This window comes from Falco punctatus (genome assembly GCF_963210335.1).
Source record: "Falco punctatus genome assembly, chromosome: 1".
Classification (NCBI taxonomy): Eukaryota; Metazoa; Chordata; class Aves; order Falconiformes; family Falconidae; genus Falco; species Falco punctatus.
Genome location: NC_137580.1, coordinates 68,937,628 through 68,958,408, shown reverse-complemented (window position 1 = coordinate 68,958,408; position 20,781 = coordinate 68,937,628). Strand labels below are relative to the sequence as shown.

Genomic DNA, 20,781 nt, shown 5'->3' with positions numbered 1-20,781 from the left:
CACCAAGTTTAACACTTCTGGCAATCCTCAGGTCTGTCTCGCCTGATAGAGCAGTTCATTAAGTAAGTGTGTATGACTGATATATTGTCTGGCAGAAAAGCAAATGAGACCCCAAACAAGACCAGCAGTTCCCCTCTGCCCCGTCCCCTGCCCCTCGTGACCACCTCAGCAGCAGCTGTCAGCATGACTTGCCAACCATAACCGACCGCTGGCCCACAGACCAGAGCTGCCGCAGGGGTAGGAGGGCTGCCGGCCTTAACCACCGTGACATTTATTCCAAGGATCAGGGAACGAGGGGCAGCTCTAGCTAAAGGGAAGGCCTCTGCCACAGAGAAAGCAGGGGGAAATAGGGAAACTTTGTTTTCTAACAATTAAAATTGTTAGAAAATTAGCTAATTAAAAGCCAAAAGGAGCTCAATGCTAGTGATTTTAGGGGGGGCCAGTAGAAACCTGAGGAAAATATGAATGGAGACCAGAATCCTTCATCGCACTTTCTAATGAATTAGCTCTGTGTAAATTAAAGTACAACGAAAATCACTCCTTTCTAAAAAAATAAAATAAAATTCACTATATTCAATATAGAGTTTCTCTGACCTCCTCAGTTCCCACTCCTTATTTAAAAAGTGTGCTTTTAGCAAGCATTCAAACTGTTTTGAACTACACAACTGAATTTCTGACCTATGAATCTGTATGAACTCTTTCTAGCTCAGTGATAACAGCAGACTGACAATGTTTTACTGTAGGCTTCAAATAATTTTTAAGCCGTGGTCAAAAACACTGATCACATTAAACAAGTTCAGGCTTCTGAATCTGCAGCACTAGCCCAGATGAGCAATACTGATTTATGGCAAGTGTTTCTTAAGGTCAGCCGCCCATTCTGCATACTGCCTCTGACTGATGCTTCAGTCCTTGTAGTCAAGCTTTGTATTTGTTGAATTTCTTCTACTCAGGCTAAACCTGGACTGCTAGTGATCTGTCCAGAAAGCCGCACCCAAAGTTCTGCTGCCATTTCGCAAGGAGCCAGCGCTTCTCTAGACTACCATGAATCTGCGGGTGCCATAATTTCTAAATTAAAGATGGATGTTTCTAGTTTCCACAGCTAAGGCAGGTGCAAGGTGCTTTAGCAATGGAAAGCTCCTCTATTCATTTTTCAGAATACAGAGCATTTTGTGTGTTTCCTGTGAGGGACAATGAAAGCAGTGCAGAGATGGTATCTAGAAAGCACCCAAGATACTCTTATGTGGAAGTTCATCTTACCTCAGCACGAAGTGCAACATTACCCTCAACTGCTGGTTCTTCACAAAAATCCTGCCAAAGTGAAGAAGGGAGAGATCAGAAATAAAAAAAAAAAACACAGCCATAATTCTGAGCAGAATTAACAGCTTTTTGACAGTTACAGTTGCCTCAGCTGTGTTATGCTTTTGCTTTCTTACCATTGAGACCTCTCTCAACCAAAGCTTCTTTCATTTTACTTTATTTCTACACTCAAATCGTTCTATTTCTCTTCCCAGGTTATTTTCAAAGGGGAGAAAGGGAAAGGAAGAACTGGAGATATTGGACTAGACGACGTGATCTTGAGGAGAGGACGCTGCCCTGAAGAGCATTAGCAAAGACAATGGACCAGCACAGTCACATCCTCTAGCCCTTCTCGTGCTATTCCTACCAAACTTTGAAACAGAACTGCACAAAAAGGAAGAAAAAATTGGAGAGTGACAACTTCTTAGTGGTTTGTTAAGTGCAATCTCACTCAAACTTCATTTAAAAACATGGAGAGCGCCTCCCAGGATTCAGGAACTCCAATCACGTGCTGGTTGTTTCTATTAATCCTTACCCCCGAATCGTATTTTGTATGTAATAACTTTATGCCCTGTTAAGCCTAGTGAGTGCTCACAGGAAGAGCTCTTGTGAAAAAGGGAGAATTAATCACAAATGGTGGCAAAAAAAAGCTCCAGCTCAGAAAGTTTTAGTGGTAACTGATAGTCATTATCTTCCTATCACAGTGCTACTCTTTCGTTGATTAGATTTGATATACAGTGGGATTGATCTTGCTTCAGTCACCTCAGATTAGCAGAAGCCTGGACCTGAACTTTGGCTTACTGCCACTGACCTTCGAAGAAGGGCTTGCTTCATATTAAATAGCATTTATTTTGGTGTTGCATCTGTATTCAAAAAAGCAGTTACATAGAGTAGGCACTGCATCCTGTAATATTGCTACTGCTGTGTTTTGTGTATATGTGTATGGTTATTAACATATTTATGTTTTTAATATTTACAGACTGTAGTCACAAGGTAATTGGCAGCTATGCTCTTATTGTACAAGACAGAGTTCAGCGTATTCTTTGATCCCGCTGGTCGCGCGCATAGATACGTTACCAAAGCCAGTGAATGGTGCTCATTGAAAAACGCGGGTGCAGTTTTTCACATTGTAATATGCTGAAGGCAAAAGACCAAACCCTTACCTGATGCAAACTGGCATCTGATGTGCTGTACCAGTTTGCATTTAGCTCAGGAGCAAGCCTGAAAGGGCTCTCAATCCTGCAAGAAATTCCTGGTTCAGTTGAAGACTGGGCAGCCTGGAGAAGATAACTCGCATCTTGTAAGACTGAACCCGTTGACACTACCAGGATGTTCCCTTCCCACAGGTGGCACAAGCCTACACATAAGCAAAAAGGGCAGCTGCATTAATGAACAATTCACCGAGAAATGCCTTGAGTGATCTTTATAAACGTCCGTATTCCATCCAACTCTTCTGTATATAATAAACATTTTATTCTTTAGAACTAGAATAACTATTAGCTGTAGCTAGAACTACATATTTATCAGATCTTTGGACTAATTTTTTAGCTATGTATCATGCGTGTGGTATGCAGTTTCCCAGGGAACTCTGTTTGGTTTGGGACTTTTAAATGAGGAACACCATCATCATCATTGCTGCTAACAATTCTAAATTTGACGGCGTAATTGTAACATTTAAGAAAATGACAAAAGATTGATAAAATGTTAGTGGTGCAGCCTTAAAGATTCAAAAATGTGTGTATATATAAGAAATAGGTCTCAGATCTTTTAAATACAGTGTAAAATAAGTGTCAGCTTCATATCATGTTACAAAACAATCATTAAAAACAATTCATGTTAAGCGTTGTACAAAGTCCACAGAGACAGAATTGCAAGACCATTAGAGGTCGTGTTCTAGACACCTGCCCCTGACAAAGCACTGTTTAGAAAATACTTTTCCAATTTTGTCCCCTAGGACAAAGCATGGCAGAAGTTTATTTGACCAAACAGATAGTCTCCTGCAGAACTGTATCAAGTATTTTGAAAATGAAAAAAACCAATGCGTTTGTAAACATTTTTAAACTGTTTTGCTTCAAATATGATCAAGATCTTTTTCTCTTACGTGACTTTGTAATATGTCAGAAATATTTGTGAATAGCTGAAATACCTTGTCCTTATTTTAAAGTAATGAGTAAAGGAGGCTGTTGTTTGCTACTAATTAGAAATCTTGGTTTCATTTCTGGATCGCAAGTCTCATTTTTATTGCAGTGAAATGAATCAAAATATGACAATTCAACCAAAGTGAAGTAGCTCTTGTTACCAAATTTAAAAAGAAAAGCGCATTTCACTATAATATGACAAGAGCATTATATGTATTGTTCACAAGGAAGATTGACAATTTTCAACCTAGCCTTTTGTAAAGAACAGTTTCACAGGTAATTTAAGCGCTTCTGCAACATGAAACGTCCATTTTACACACAGCAGCAGCTACCGTAGTTCCACACAGCACTGAACCTGCACTAACTGGTACGTTCTTTGGCATCTAACAAGATTAACACATTTTGCTCTGGTTCATCTACAGTGGATGAAGATGGTCTTCACGACATATTACCGCAGCCTTCTGAGGCTGATATCCCCTGGTTAAAACAGGAACCTATCTCCTTATCTCCTATCTATTCAAGACTGAAAGAGCTGTTTGCCCCTTCACAGGTGGCCCTTAGAACCCCGAATTGGACTGAATGCAGAAGGTAAACAAACAAGTACTCCGGTGCCACAAGGAAGGTTTGGGGTCTCTGTTTTCGAACGCGTTTCATCGTCACGATCAAACCAGTAACACTGTAAAGCCCTGCCGCAGCTGAAGTGGCGGACGGTGGATGCTGAGGTCCTAAGCCTGGCTCTGAAGGAGCTGCTGTGGCTGTAAGTCACTCCCCTCTGGCACTGGTGGTGCTGTGACACGATGCTGTATGTGTCACCTCTCCGTGTTTCTGAAGAGCCAAGGTGAGGCTGGCCAGTGGTTCTGTTGTGCCCACCCTTGCTGTGCCGGCCCTCTCAGGCAGCAAATTGTAGCCACGGACCTCAGCAAGGCCAGAGCAGACACTACCGTGTTCACATGAGCCTCAAGGAAGAGATGAGACCATGGCCTGAGGTCCTCCTGGCCGGTAGGTTATAACTGCCACTCCTGCTCAGGGTTTAATCAACAGGTTGACTGTGCCAAAAGAAATTCCTGCTTAAATCCATGGGCAAGCAGAAGGAACTGCACTAAATTAACACGGCAATATTTATCAAATGTACTGCGTAACCTTGTGCCAGCTTACAGTGTAAAGTTTCTAAAAGACACATTAAACATTTTTCCCCTCGTAAGATTGAAAATAAAGATTCATCATAAATTACAGGTACCATGACCAGTGGCAATGCGTATTTACTGCATTTGCTGACAACAAAGTGAGCACAATAGAAGGGACTGAGACAAGATTTTGTTTCCAGGTTCCATTCTGTACAGTCACCTCACCTCTCATCAGAGCCACGTCATTAAGCCACTCGTGAGTGCTTTCAATAAAGCCTATTTATTCTGGAGAAAAGCTTCCCTCGTTTCCCTTTAGTAAATTAACCTAGACTTGGTGGTCAAAACATTGGTTTTGATAGAGTTGGAGATAACAATAGCCACCCTAGTAAGAGTCAGATCAGTCACGAAATGACAACCCTGAGCAGAAGAATGCTCATGACAGCAGCCTCCAGCATCCTACTCCGTCCTCCTGGAGAAAAGAGGCAACAGAGCACCTGCCTCCAGTCCAGGTGCCAAGGTCTCTCTCTCTGTGCCCCATTATAGGTTGTTCCTCCCTGCAAGTGAGGCACAGTGATTGCCACAAAGATGGTGAAAATCACAGACTTTGGATCAAGCCATGCATCGTGGCAACCACCTTGCAACCTGTTCACTCTGCATTTACAGACAGGCAGCAAGACAAAACTACAGCTGTCTGTTAACTCTAAAACTATAGATAAAACCTTATAGATAAAACTATAGCTGCCCTTAAAATTTTAATTGTATATGTTAGAGAGTCATTACTTGGCAACTGAGGCCCAGTTAAATCCTATGCAATTGTTCTTTATATAGATCTAGATCTCAAACGCCAAATTATCAAAGTTTTCCTGGTAGTTAAAACCACTTTCTTGTCTGCTGTTTCATCCTGATGTCCTGTAGTCACACAAGGTTTTATGACTTCAGATTTTCCACACCAATTAAAAAAAAAATAAATAAGATGAGTGATGCATTGGTGTAAACCTGCAACTTCAGAAAGAAATGAGACATTCTAGAGGTAAGTTCCAGTACTGGTTTGAAAGAACACAGAGATGTCCTCCAGCTTTGAAAGCTAAAGTGTTCTCAGAGCACAGCTACTGCATCAAACTGACCCCGCAGTAAGCGAGGAAATGCATCCTCAATGTCCGTGATGCTGCATTTGGTTGAGAGGAAGGCGTTCAGCAACTGCAAAGACAACCTTAGCAGTGCAGACTGAGGCACCTATACAGTTCAGACACCAGCTCCGAGTAGGTTTTCAGGAACAACGTCCAAAATCAATCAAATCACATTCCAGCTGCTCTGCTCTTACCAGTTCTCCCTGTGCACTCATATGAACTCTTCCAAGCCCAAACCTCGTTCCTTTGCTTTGAAACAAAGTGTCCTCTAGACAGTGCTCTTGCTGGTTGCTTTGGGCTGAGATAAACCATTTTTTAAAAAATAGGCTATTTTTTATTTATCTCTCTTCTTAAACTTGACAAACTGCCCGGCTAATGTTATGAGATTAGGATAGTTGATCCAGTTACAGGATGTGAGTGGCCACTGGACTTTTCATGTTAAGTTGCCTTTTTTCTCCTAAAAAAAAATATCTCTAATTTAACTCCTGAGAGCCAGTTGGGATATCATGCTTACACATGCTTGATGCATGTCGAAAGTATAGATCTGTCCCTCATTTTCTTAATAACATGTCAAACAATAAGGCAAAGTGGATCTGAATTTTCTGGATAAAGACATAAATAATTCCCTGCTCTGTAGATCAGGCACTCCATCATTATTTTTCCTCAGGTTGCTTTCCAATAGCTGTTAAGAATCAACCATTTCTTTCTTTGCTCTTAGTAATATTTAACCACACTCTGTAGTACGTGGGCAGATTTTGCCACGTTACTGTTTTCCCATAATCCAGCTATTAAAGGACTCCCTGAGACCCAGGAACAAGCCTCCATTGCCATCAAACCACTCTTCTACAGGTATCACAGACACCACATCCCCAGAGCAAAAGGGCCATCTCTCCAGGACCTCTGTGCTGGATGTACCAGGAGACGTTTTGTATAATTGCACACAGAACAAGGACGCCCCTCGCTCTGTGGACAGCCAAATCCTGCCTTCCTCTGACCACAAGATACTACAGCGCTTTTCCAGTAATTTTTGTTAACCACCTACTTTATGAGCTTTTACCTTCTGTCCAGGCCAGGAATAGTCCTCTTCCACACTCTTCTCCCAGGTTTTTCCTTCTCACGCGTTTCAACAGCCCATGATCTCATTTCAGACTCTCATCCAGAATCCTTTTGCTATTCATTCAGAGCCTGGCAAACCCTGGTACAGCGTGTATTCAGAGAAGATGAGGTACAGCATGGGGAGTTTAGAATGCAAGGGGGTCCTTTCTGAAACTCATGACTCAAGAGGAGGGTCTCTCTGACAGTTCTGTCTGACCCTGTCCCCTGTGCAGTGAATAATCAAGTGTACCTTGCCATCGACAAGCATACCACTTTCACATTTGCTATCAAAATTTGTTAAATTGCTGTTTTATATCAATAAACATATTGCTGCTTCTGTCTTATGAGTGAAGTGCATCACTCCATCTGTGACACCCCCTTTAGGTAAAATACTTGAAGAAATGGACTCACCAGATTCCTCCTCCTGTTGGGATGGTCCAAGACAGAACTCCCCTATGTATGGAGCAGGATTACTGTGGCATGCATACACTCCGGTTCAGTACCTGTGGCTTCTTACTGCAAATAACAACAACAACAACAACAAAAGCCTTTCAAAAACAATTGGCTTTGAAACAACAAAAGGACTGGATGTGTATCTTATCAAGTGCCCATCTTTCCCCTCTGCAAGGAAGGTGGTAACTTTAACCTTCGATACACAATGCACAACCTCTTGGGTCTGGTGGCAGTCACATAATGTTCTACTTGATTTAAGAAAGGTTCTTTTTTCAAAATGGCTTAGTTTGTAGTAATACCAACTTAGCAAAAACTAAGTCTCTGTGAACTCCACAGAGGCCATCGCTGATAGTCAATTAAACATGCCTGGGATTGTCCTCAGGCCCTGAGGGTAGATAGCACATAATACCTGTATCCATGCCATTAAATCGATATCCATGCATCCACACTACCAAATCCCTTCTCCCTGGCAGGGCTCTCTGCGGACGGCTGGGCTGCCCGTGGTGTGAGCTGGCTGCCAGCCGCACCGGGAGCTGTTTGGAGCAGAGCTGGCTGGTGAGGGCTGGCCAGCGTTTGCTGGGGGAGCTGGAGCCCACGGGGCTCAGTGTCCCTGCAGGTCCCAGCACCCCAGAATGACACCCACAGAAACAGCCCCGAACCCACCTACGGCCCGGTCTCACAAGTCCTGATGTAAGCCATGGGAGCGCTCCCTGTGCACTGCCTGCAAGTGAAGAGGGTGCTTTCTAAGGACACCGCAGTGTCACAGTGTCACGTGAATAGTAAAGCACATCCTTTCCCTCAGAAATGCTCTGCCGACGCCCTGATGCAAACGCACAGTTTGCCTGTCAGTTTGCACAACTGGCCAGCCCTTAGTACGGCTGATCTGCAAAAAGGACTTTGCAGACCTACATGTACAACAGAGCCAGCAAACAAGAAACCGGTCATAAAGGGCCAGGGCTGGGGAGGCGGCATCAGAGCAAGAGGAACAGGCACGAGGGAGGGGGAGAAGTTGCTGCCCCTGCCCCAATTACTACCTCTTCCTACAGAGACACCACAGATGCAGCTGTGGGACAGTCTTACAAAATTCCCTATGAATAAAATCCCAAGGATCCTTGGATCCACCACCCCCACACTGGGGTCCAGTCACCAACAAGGACTGTGACTGATGTCCCCAGGTGCGATCACACCTTGTACCCCTGCGGAAAAAACACCGAATGGGGCTACAACCCTCAGGTCCTGCAAGCTACTGAAATCAACGCGGGGGCAGACAGCTGTGTTTCTTGGCTGTACCTCTAAGATGCTCTCGGCCCACACAGCAGCCCGACATGGAAGAAGGAGGAAGACAACTTGCCCTTGGTCTCCCTCCTGCTGCAGCTGTCAAACGGTTTCTTGTCAGTCTCCCCCCTGGTGGCACATTCCCCATCCACAAAGGCAGCACAATGGGAAGCCCCATGGACGCTCCTGCTGGAAAAGCTGCACAGTCCACTCCTAGAACACATTTTCCTCGGATCCTGTCTCAGGCTGTCACACAGCTGCTCCACAGTGGTTCTGCCAAAAAAAAGAACCACTGCCAATCTGAAGTATGTTTTTCCATTATTTTCTTCCCAGATGAGCACAGTAATACGTGTGTGGCACAACTGTCCAGAGAAAAAGATAAGCAGTCAAAAGTATACCCTGGTTTGCGATTGGTAACAGATCAAAGGCAACACACAAATTTTAAATTAAGAAAAAAAAAAAAAGCTGGCTGACTTAAAAGAACAAGTCTCTTGCCTATTATTTTGCTCCAGCAAATGTTGGAACTTACTCACTGTATCTTAATACTGGTGTTTTGGGATGCCAAGTGCAAGTAAACTTTCTACCCTTTTCCCAGACTTTTCCATCTAGTTATAAATACTGAGAGTGGCACAGTGAAATGCACTCTCACACCCTAGGTTCAGGTCGAGCACAAGAGTTCCTCACCTTGGAGCTCACGTGATGTGGGCCACCTCAGCTGGCGGTGACACCACCAGAGTTCTCAGCAAAGACCACCTTGACGTACAGCCTGATGTGAGTAAAGAACTAAATACAAATAAGCACTGAGCGGTGCCAGTTATGCTTGTAAACGAGGAAAATAGCTGGAAGACTGTCTAAGGTGAGAAATTTGACTACTGGGATTCAGAGGGGCATCCAAGAGACACACTTTGAATTTCATCCCTTTGAATTCTGAGTTAGGTCAGGAAACACTGCCATCTTCCCTCAGTTTCTTGGACCAGTTGGAGGACAGCAGAAGTTGTCTTCAAAGTTTCCATGCCCAGACAGGGTGTTTAGTGTTCTCTCTGAAATATCAAATATGTGTGATTCTTGTTAATAGCCTAGGAGATCCCTTTAGTTATTGTGCCTTGGAGTGTATAAACAGGGCTTGAAGACTATGAAACTGCTCGCTAATATTAAATCCCACGACTCCATAGGGCACATCAATTTACATAGAAACCAGGCACCTTAATTGCGTAGTTAGAGGTGTCATTAAACTGGGAGCAATTCAGTCACCTTCCTGTCATATGCCACTGGTTCTATCCTGCCTACGAAAGGATATTTTAAACTGGCTGAATTCCATTACCGAGGGCTGACTGCTAAAACCAAGTTATGTTTAATTACCCACGAGGTACATGAGGCAGTTTTGTGGGGTGTTTGGTGACCTCGGCATTCTGGCAGCCCGGCTGTGTGTTAGCCAGCAGCCCTGGCACACTCACACGCTTGCTGGGAAACGCATCTGTCAGCTTTTATTGGAGTAATTTGTTTGCCAAATAAAGACATATGACTGGGGTTTGAAAAAAAAATAAATCATTAATATGGAAGATAGGCAGAGAAAGTCCATGGATGGTACCTCAAGGGATGCCTTCATCACCATATGGCCTTTGATGAGCTTACATGGGTAGGTAGAGAGCCAGACAAAAATTGGGAGTGTTCAAATAAGGCTCAGCCACAGAGCTCCTGTTCATGGGCCTCTGACTCAGGCTCTTCGTAACACAGTCCATCATCTTCTGATCAGCCATGCCCTCCCAGGACACCAGTTAGTCCAAAGAGCGTGTTTGGCATCGTAGCAAACATACCGATGATGACGAACCCTCCACAGCTGGCTGGGACCAGGTCCTTAACTCTTCATTTTCCTACTCAGCCTTTGTCAGAGGTATGAGCTGTGCTACTGAAGACATCAGGCAAGTGCAAACTTTCACGCTCCCTGATGAAGACAAGGAGGAGATTTTCCTTCCCTGACATGCAAGTCTGCTTTCTTCCCGATGAGGGACCCTCAACAGAGGAGACCCGTTCAGTACCACCCTCTGCACTAGCTGCTCCCACCGACCCCCCCGGTGTACCACAGCGTGCTCCTAGCACGCAGGTGAAGAGCTGCACAAAAACCCCAAACAGGGCAACATCCCGAGCATGTGGTGATCAGATCTGAACTATGACCCTTCGAGAGGCAGCTATGGGTGAAACGACAGGAGGCACAAATGGAGAATGCAAGCAGTCCTGCAACTGCACATAACAGCACAGGACTGCAGAACAACCGGACTCCATCCCTGGCCCTGGAATGACACACACACGGCAGCTGGTGAGTTTTCCAGTGGCAGGTCTGCCTGGGACAGCCTAGGAACATGGCAGCTCCAAAGCACGTGAGGCTGCCAACAGTGACTACAAGGTGATCTTGAGCATGCAAAATAGTACGTGAGGGGGACTTTCAAACCTTGCTGTTAAAAACATCCTTGGAATGATGGCTGCGTCCTGACACTCAATACGGACAACCCACGCCTCACATCTCAGTGACGGGGCAACAGCTCCCTTAGGGGATGTGTACAGACTGTGCAGATGAGGTTACCCTTTGATGACAGTGCTTTTGAGAAGACAAACGTCTTGCACCCGTGAGGGAACTGTACAGAGCTGCAGCAGAACAGGCACAGGCTGCTCCAGTGGTATCAGCTGGCTCCAGTGGTCCCAGGCTTTGCCCATGGGCCTTTCAGCCGAGGGTGAGGCTGCCTGGGAGCTGCCCAAACATGTTCAAGGGACTGGTAGCAAATTTTCTCTGTGCACCTCTCCACTCCCCTATTTATACTGTTGTAATAAGGTGAGTAAACCCAGCCACATGGCAGATAAGAGAACTGGGCAAATGCTTATATCGTCCACCCAGAGGCAGGTAAACACCATTTACTTGAACTTGCAAATCCTGCTGCTACACACTGTCCTCAGATACACAACCACAGCAGAGACAAGTCAACTAGCCTAACCTGCAGAAGCAGTTAGTTAAAGAACAGTTAAAAGCCTCCATTATGCAGCATTACTGAAGGGGGGAAAGTTACAAACAAGTTTCATTTGTCTGTAACTTCCAGAAGCCTGGACCTCAAACTCGGCCCTTTTGCTGCCGTCACAGTCCAGCAAGTCACGCTGAAGACACTTGGGACCCAGCTGCCATTGGCTTCTGTGGCACTAGATCAGGTCCTTCCTTAGTACCATACATAACAATTTGCTTCTGATTAAAATGAATCCTCTTAGCTGCTCAGAGAAATGCATCTGAATTTCTCTCCCGAAGGAACTCTGAACGGGGCATCTAGAAGGTCACTTCTAAGAAGACAGCCAAGAAAACCAAAAACACATTACAAAGGAACTTGGGCAGCCGTGAGACAAGCAAGTAGATCAGACACTGATGAAATCACCATGCTCCCTGAGCTGTTCATATGCGATTTATCTCAGTTGTTAGTTAATTTGTAACAGGCATTTCCCCTGCCCTTTGCGAAGCAGTTGGCAAACTCACTGCAGAATTGCTGCTGGTGCTCGGGTAACAAACATCCAAGCAGCATTTCAAAGCAGATGTAGTAAATGGAGTTCTTACTCCAGGTAAGGACTGTTGTTTAAACCCCTGTTTCTCCTGTACCTGAAAACAAACAAACTCTTCTGCCTACCTCAAAGAACTGAAATGCAACATCCCTCCTTTCTCTACCATATTCTGCTTTGTGCCACAGGTGGCTTTCTTCCTACCTAGGTACAACATGTCATTCCTGTCTCCTAAGCAGAGCGTTCTAAAAGGCTCCAGCGTAGATTCTCTAACAACTGCTACCAACATTCAAAGTCTTTTACGAAGTGCATTTGCAACAACACTAAACCAGGGCAGCATCAGGGCAAGACAAAGGGAGAGCTCTTGCAGCCTCGCATTTCAGCACATTACAGCAGTTTTGCTGCAGAGCTTCCAGTCTAGCCCACAGTGACACCATCCTGCCAGAAGCTCTTTAACAGACCTACCAGCAATTTTAAAAGCACTATACTTGGAATACTGGCACGCTTACCTGCAAAATGCAAACGCTCAAGCTGCCTCCTCTGGTTCCAGATGTTACAACCCTTTGGGCTGCTGCAGAGCTTGGGCTGCAGCTGAGGGCCCTCATCCCTGGGCAGCCCCCGCAGCTGACAGTGCTCCTGCTCTAGGAAGCCCAGTGCCAAGCCAACACCACTCTGGATGGGCCCTAGATGTGCCAGTTTTCCCCCAGTGGGAGCTGAGGTCTCCAGTGGGATAAACCAGCATGGACACAGCCAGTGTTAACGCCGCTGTGCTGCCCCGTGCACACGTGCTGGCTCGCTCAGGGATCTGTATGGCAGGCCAGCAGGCAGCCAGGGCATCACAACACCCGCACGCCTTGACACAGTGGGATTTCGAACTCCTGGTGGGACCCAATCCTGCCCCCACTGCTCCTGGCTTCAGTTAGGGCTGGAGCCCCCAGTGTGAACAGATTCAAAACAAGTCTCTATAAATTAAACTGGAAGAAACCCCATTTGCCTCTGAGCCTCCATGGCTGGGCGTTCCACAAAGAACAACGACCTGAATTTGTACAGCCCACCCAGCCTGCACCACTCGCCCCTAGCGCAGAGGCAGCCCTAGCAGCTGGGATCCTGACGGGTACCCTCCACCAACAGCAGAGAGCAGGCACTGGTGTCGCTTCTAAGCATAACAGAGTCTTAGATTAAGCAGCAAGCAGCTAAGGCTGCGAATTCAGAACCAGAGTATTTCTTTATCTTGCCCATGGTAAGCGTGTGTGTGTGCGCTTTGGAGTTGGATGCGCCCACCGCAGCATACCATGTGGGGGTACAGCTCCCCATCCTCCACACAGGTTGCTCCCCCCTACACACACCTTTTCCTCCTCTTCCTTCTCCTACTCCTTCCTTCTCCTCTCACGACTCTCTGCTTCCCTACTTTTCCCTTTTTCTCTTACCCTCCAGTTTGTTTCAGGACCCCAACTTTTTTCTCTCCATCTCCCAGCTCTGTGTTGCTGCTGTGGTCTCGAGCTTTTGCTGACGAACAGGCTATCAGAGCCTTTACCCTCAGCTGCACACTTTTAAGTTTAGGCCTCTGTCTACCGGGAAGATTCACGTCGGGTATAAAGCACTGCAGCTGGCAGTGTTTGCCAGATCCTGCCCCAACAATAATAAAGTTTCTTTGCCTCAGGACCTGCTGAACCCAAAGACTGTTTTCTCTGGCACGAGAGGCCAATTTACTCCTCGAGATAAATATTAAGCAAACAGGATTTTTTTTTTTTTTTTAAACTTTAGGAACTAAGAAGCTAGAGCTTTTTCCTACAGCCACAGTCACACCCTTGTGCCTGTAATGCTGAGCTATTTTTAAAGAATTAATTCCTGTGGTATTTTCCTAATAGCCATAATGCAGTGGGGCATTCTCTCAGACACACTTTGCTGTTATTACTCCATCTCTGCCTTGTGACTATGACCTTCCAAATACAGAAAGATTAGCCAGCTGTCTAAAGAAGAAAAAAAATCTCTCTTTGTAACCTTTGTTCTATCACTTCTTTTCCCTGGGCAGCAGCTCAGATCTGGCAGGAAACTATCTTTTAGTTCCTGCCATAAGCCTCCATCACATCTTGGACATGATCAAGTCCTAAATGTTGCAACTTGGACCTTCCGCACACTAAGAAAAGAAAATAAAAACTTGTACCTTTTGCCAATGTTTAAATAAGCAAAACCAGTGAACCAAACCCCAAGTGAAGTACTGTTGCCCATCCATGTAATAATGACACTTTCTCTACCCAAAAACATAACATTAGTAGATTAAAATGACAAAGGGGCACCAACATCAGCCATTCCAACAATCATACTGTTCCCTTCATCTCAGGAGATGACAAGCAGACTGAGTTTGTGACTTTGCTAGTAATTCTAATAAAAGCACAAAGTCCATAGCAAATGATGATACAGGCCCACGTCAGCTTGGGGACCTCTTGTTAAAATTGCATTCAGAGACAGAGAGGTTAGCTGTCCTCTCTCCTCTGTACTTGCTCCCTTGTTTAAAATACAGAACGTGTTTTCTAAGACTATGTAAAGATAAACACAGATTAGGACAAATATCTCCTTCCCCTGATTTCATTGTCTGAACCCTCATTAAATTCCTCGGTAAGCAAGGTCAGACCCCATCTATTTTCTATTCATACACACAATTTATTTCTGCTTGCCCATGGTCCATGCCTGGGGACAACACTCCCAAGCAATCAACCTTTCACTCCCAGCTCCTGACCCCATTTCTCTTCTCCTGTCCTTTTACATTTTCCAGCCTTCTGGCCATCTCCTAATCATGAAATCAGCTTTTTTTGCTGGCAGAGCCAAGAGAAGAGGCAGTGGCAACGTGCCCTTATGAAGAAGAAATTGCCTCTTGCCATGTTTTCTACCTGCTCGAGAAAGTCTGCAGCTGTCTGTCCTCCTCGCCCTAACCTGCTCCGCTCCAGCTGCCCACAGCCATGTTTGTAAGGCCACAAGATGTGGCAAGCCCCAGAAGAACACCTCGTGGCTCTAGCTCACATCTTGTCAGACACCCCCTGCAACTGCAACTGCACCCTGAGCCAAAAGCCTATTTCAAGTCGAAACCTAACCTACTGACATATAATGAGTCCAGCAACTGGTAATGGTAGATTTTGAAATTTAAAGGGTTTTCCCTGCACGTTAATGTTCTTTTCCCTCTACCTAATGAGTCCAGCTTCAAACTCCGTCCTAGAGAGATGCTGAAAATAAGACACTGTGAGATATGAGCAAATCAGAGCTTCACCCATTGGCACAGCCCACGTGTTCCACCTCCCTCCTGGAGCTCAGGCACTGACTTCAGAGGTGGCAGGACTAAGCTTAGTGTTACTGCTACACTAGGAAAGTACATTTACATAAATTCAGTTTATAGCAAAATTATAAGAAAGGTTTTAATTCAAATGGTGCTATACTGGTTTTTCATCAGCTGATTTTCCAGCCCATGAATTCCAGCATAATTAATTTACTCAGAAATAATATTTAATTCTCATTTATATGTGAATCACAAAACTTATTTTGCTTCTTCCACATCAAACTTAAAAATAGGTGATGGGTTGCAGAGCTCTCTAAAGCTGAACACTAATTGCTGGCTGAGAAAACAAAAAACAAGAAGTTATCAACAACTTCTGGCTAATTTCAGAGGGCAAAAGGGAAGAACTTCATTCAACAAAAAAAAGGCAGCAAAATCCCAAGAGAACAAAGTAAGCATCTTTTTCCTCTGGTCAACATTGCTTACAATAATTCCAGTCATTTATCTACATTTCTAGACTCTTTATTTATTCTGCCAGACATCGGAAATGAAAAATAAAATCAACTTTTGCTCCCCTCTGAACAAGCCACAGTGAAGTGCATGAGATGACAACCTGAACACACCTCTAGCAGGCAGCCAGTTCCAATACCACACCTTTATTTATATAAGAAGGACAGCACATATATGTATATTTTATATATTTTAATATATATTTCACTTCTAAAAAATATGCTTACTTATATATTCAGGTAAAACATGTAACAAGGGTTGCTTGAGAAGTGCTGCCAAGGCTGGTCAGTGCTGGGCCACCACGACCTCCTGACCTTCTCCCTGGGGCTTGCGGGGGGAGCAGGCGCTACCTAGGAAGGAACAACCTCCCTTAGTGACAGTTTTTCCCCATTTCACAGGTGCAAATCCTCAGCAGTTTGTCAGGCTCTGCTTGTTTTAAAAAAACCTTTCGGTCTCCTGACATTTTAAAAGGGTTCAAAGAAACATAACATGAGCTAGTTAAAAATACCATGTGGAAGGAGTATACACCCCCACCCCACTCTAGAGCCAAAATCACAGAAAGCAAAGTTTGTACAGCCTAATAGCTCATCCTGCCTATCCCCAGCTCCTGCAGGACTCCTCCAAAACAGTATCTGCCCCGTTGCCTTGCCTGGTGGGCTATGAAAGCCCCAGCTGAACCCCATCTCCCCAGCAGGCATGCAGATGGTACCCCTGCACGTGCCCATTTGTGGCACAAAGAGGCTCTGAGCTGAGCTGGGCACCCCCAGGTACCTGAAGTAAACAGACACTGCAGAGCTCACACCGCAGCACTTTTCCTGACCTTCAGCTAATTTGAAACTCCTCTTCTTGGGAGACCACCCAAAACGTCTTTGTACAGCTTAGGCTGTGTCTTAATCACCCAGCCAAACTTGTGTCCCGCAGCCCTTTTGATCTTTCCTGGTCAATCCAACTTCTCCGTCCCTTTGCCACTGTCGGTGGGGATTCCTCTCACCCCCGGCAGCTGCAGGGAGCGGGGCAGCATGGTAACTGCAGGCACCGGTGCGTTCCCACACTTGACACTAATACAGCCCAGCGCTCAGACAGGGCTCACCAGTGGAGCACAGCAGCGCGAGCTGAGGTCCCGGTTGCTATTGCTAGACTGCTTTTGAAACTGGAACAAGATTAAGGTCTGTCTGTGCCATGATGCGGTGTGGACACACTGTTTTATTACCAAATCCATTCCCAAACATCAGTTCACAGCCGTGTGCCTGCTTTGTTCGTGTCACAGATGACATTAACTGCTTCTACAACAACTTTAAATGTCAGAGGGCTTAAGCACACCCAAAGCCCACTGCCAAGCCATTCGGTTACAGTCCTTGCTCCTCTTCCAGTTCATGCTCAATCTATTTCCCACAGCCTGGGGCCAGGGACTGTGTCAGGGAGAAGTAAAAACGATCAAGAGACAAATGACAAATAGCAACATGCAGGTAATGCAGGTAAACCACCACAACCAGTATACGGGCTCTTTGCTGGGCAGATTCCACATATCCCAGATTTCCCCTAATGCTGAACAATTACACAGTGGCATTTTATATTAAAAAATAACATAAACTACACCACCAGTCCTTCTGTATAAAATAACAGAAGGTTACAGACTGTGCACTGAGTAACCAGGCAATGAGGCTTCCTGCATGACAGCTCTGCCATATTTTGACACTGTGCCAAAGCCTGACAGAAGCCCTGGATTACTGCCTCTTAGTGATGCCTCCAGGCTGCTCCTCCTGCCACACAACTCATCATTGTCCTACTGTCAGCATCAGCATGCTCTGAACGCCAAAATACCAAGTTTGGGATTAGGGTGTGTTTCCCGCTACCTTCGTGCTGATGCAGAAGTGATACCATGAAGCAGTGGGGAGAGGAGGCACTGAGCTCAGACTAGAAAACATCTAAAGAATTGATGAGAAAATCCTGTAAAAGATTGTTTTTGGAAAGTCAATAGTGCCCAAATAGGTGACGCTACAATATTTAATACACTTTCATACTGTGCCATAGTGATCCATGAGAGATCTTACATGAGATGCTGTATGCACAGGGAGATTTGTGTTCAGGGGAATCCCACCTATTATGTCATTTGCTTGAAGAGACAAAAACCCTGAAATGGTGTTTTCTTCTCTTCTTTAGGTTATTTTTCATCTGAACAGATTCCATTCAAAGAAAGTGTTCTATGAAAAATGACTTAACCCTTGTAATACCCTCCGGACAGTGGTACAGTGCAATCCTTCAAAAGAAACTTTCCCCTCAGATGAATTCAGCACAGCCTGCTGACAGCAGTTAAGGCATTGCTCTCTTCATTGAGCATTATAAAATTGTCTCCTGAATACAAGAGTTTCATTTCACGTCCTGTCAAGGTTAATATGCAGGATAAATACTCTCCTCACTCATGGCCTAGTGGGAGCTCTCTTAAACACCTGAAGTTTGCTATGTAATATGTAGAAAAACATGGCAATCAACATCCCATATCCTAAATTATGTCAGACTTCAGAATGCAAGCAGGATTTTATTTCAGCTACTCTGTTCTTACTTTCCTCTGATACTAAAAAGCAGCAATCCTCTGTAAATCTGAGATACTTCAATTCACAACAGTGCAAAAAAAAAAAGAACTCTGTGTTTCTTACAGGGATTGCTCTGAGCAGAGCTTTAGCTGAACAACAGCTGTCACACCAACGTCCTCCATGAGAAGTGAAGTGCCAGAAACCGAGGAAAAGGAGGAAAAGAGAGCAAGAGAGGAGAGAGCAGGCAGCAGAGAGAGGAGAGCACGGGCAAGAGACAAGAGAGAGAACACCACCAGCCACCCCCCACCTGCCCCCAGACAGACACAGATCAATTTTGTCCCTCAGAATACCTTCCCTAAGAATCATGTTTTCCCCCCATAGAAATAGATATACCTTTAATAACTTAATAATAACACTATCAGTATTTATTTTTAACACTTTGCCACAGAAACTCTGGGCCACTTTGAATAGTTAATCTTTTCTCCAAATGAACCCTTATGTTTTCGTAGCAGTTGTATATGCCCTGATAAAGTACAATGACGTCTCTCTGAAATAGAACTACTGTGCATTTTATTCAGCAAAAAGGTGGAATCTCCTTCTGGAAATTGTTTATAATTCAGAAATCTACATACCCCTCAACATATCTTGGTTACTCAAGTTCATAATGACAGAGAAGTCATTCATAGAAATAATCTCTTAAGCCCAGAGCAGAAAATTCGTACCTGAGGACATGAACCACCACATGCATGAAAAGACGACGCGAGTTTATCTTGGTTGGTCTCGCATCTGTACGGTTTTGTGTCAATCTGCAGAGTTTCACTGTCAGTACAGCTACTACTGTCTGCACTACCAAGCTAGAGCAGACTAATTAGGTCTAGTTAACTCTGAATCCTGCCCTCAATGTGTCCAACAAACCTCCTGACAGTTAGGGAAAAACTTGCCCATTTTCATTTTCAGCAGCAGTATGAGCTATTGAGACTTGTCAGAGATGTTGATATTTAAATATGCTTCACAAACTTCTGAGTTTTGACTGCTTCACTGTATTTCCCGAAAGCATTATGCCTGCAGTTTTCCCCCTCTGAAGCACACAGCTCATCCATGTCAAAATAAATTTAACACCTATTAATTTCCATCCTTCTGCTGAGACAATTATTTCACACCTCCAGCAGACAAGGGCAATGCAATGGCAGGGCAGCAGGTTGCTAACCCAGCGTCACAGAGAGGGTTACAGCCCTTTCCCCCCACTGCACTGTGCACACTCGGCATTCCTCTGACTGTAGGTTTCTGGCAAAATATAAACCAGATCTATTTTTTCAGTTTTGAGAGAGGTCTTCCCTGAGTTCATCGACTTGGGTGTCAACTTTACTTCTTTCCATTTAAAGGGGGATGCAGTTTTTCTTGTTCTGTTGTAACTGATGAAGGCTTTTTTCCCAAAAAGCATTTCACAGGGAAGTTAAATCCTACATAGAAAACACTTCATAAATGATGAAAAGCTGTCACCTTTGATAATTCCCTTTTCAAGAGAAAACAGCAAAACAGAAAACAAGCATGTTGTAAAGGAGCAAGGGATAATTCTTAAAGGAAACTAAATCCATGGATCTGACACAGCAGCAGTACAGCTGGCTAGAGCTCCACTTCTTGACTTTCTTTCCGCATCAAAAGTAAAAAAATAAAACAAGACATTTGCTAGTGTGGAGTAACTCAATCTCTCACAGGAAAGCTCTCCATTTGATTAAAACCACTGCATCCTGTCTCTTAGCCAAATTAAACTCAGCTTTAACTGGAATTCTGCTTTACATTGCCTCCTTGTTACAATCAGAGTGGGTGTATTTTTCCACGAGAAAGTACTGGCACAACTGCAAAGGAAGCGTAGTTATCATCATGCTTCTACCCCAATGCCTGATTAAAGCAAAAGCTGAATGAATTAATTGTTCTTATATTTGGGAAATCAGGTGTTCAGCACCAGCCCTCTCCATCTGAACATCATTTGACCCTGCTGCCACTGGTCAGCGGGAAGCACGGCTGCTTACTGAACACTGCTCTGCCAGCGCAGCTCTGCAGTCTCTCATTCAGAAGACATTAATTTAATTAAGAGTATTTTAAAACAGACAAAAGGCAACTAAAAAGCCTGTCAGTCACTGCATACATTTTCCCAGCTTCTGTTCTTCGAATATATGAGCTCATCACAGACCTGCCACTGATACAACATGCAAGCTATCAGTCCTCTTGACTGTACAATGCCAGTAGCACACAACGAACCACCTCTCCACCTTGTATGTTACTCAGCTCAGTGGCAGCATCTTATCACCCCAAACTACTTTAAAGAGGTGGTTACTTTTTTGAAACTACCCAACAGACTTCAGACATGGTTCTTTTTAAAAATACACCTACAGGATTCCTTCTGTAGCATGAAAGAGGGTTAAAACTGTGGACACCCAG

General features: G+C 44.6%; 1 protein-coding gene and 1 long non-coding RNA gene across 3 annotated transcripts in view; one reads left to right on the top strand and one right to left on the bottom strand.

Annotated features, from left to right (window-relative positions):
* The window catches only part of NPNT (nephronectin), a 55,660-nt gene extending 52,160 nt beyond the window's left edge, over positions 1-3,500 (top strand). For both annotated transcript variants that reach the window (XM_080374041.1, XM_080374040.1), the window contains one exon: positions 1,512-3,500. In XM_080374041.1, the coding sequence (XP_080230167.1) occupies positions 1,512-1,607 (96 nt within the window). In that variant the 3' untranslated portion in view covers positions 1,608-3,500. The remainder of the gene's footprint in view (positions 1-1,511) is intronic.
* Positions 3,501-3,645: 145 nt separating this feature from the next.
* LOC308058389 lies at positions 3,646-18,226 on the bottom strand. Its single transcript, XR_013925786.1, has 3 exons — positions 8,524-18,226; positions 7,192-7,296; positions 3,646-6,880 (listed from the first exon to the last, which is right to left on the bottom strand). It is a non-coding gene; the product is annotated as an uncharacterized lncRNA (long non-coding RNA).
* Positions 18,227-20,781: the final 2,555 nt, after the last annotated feature.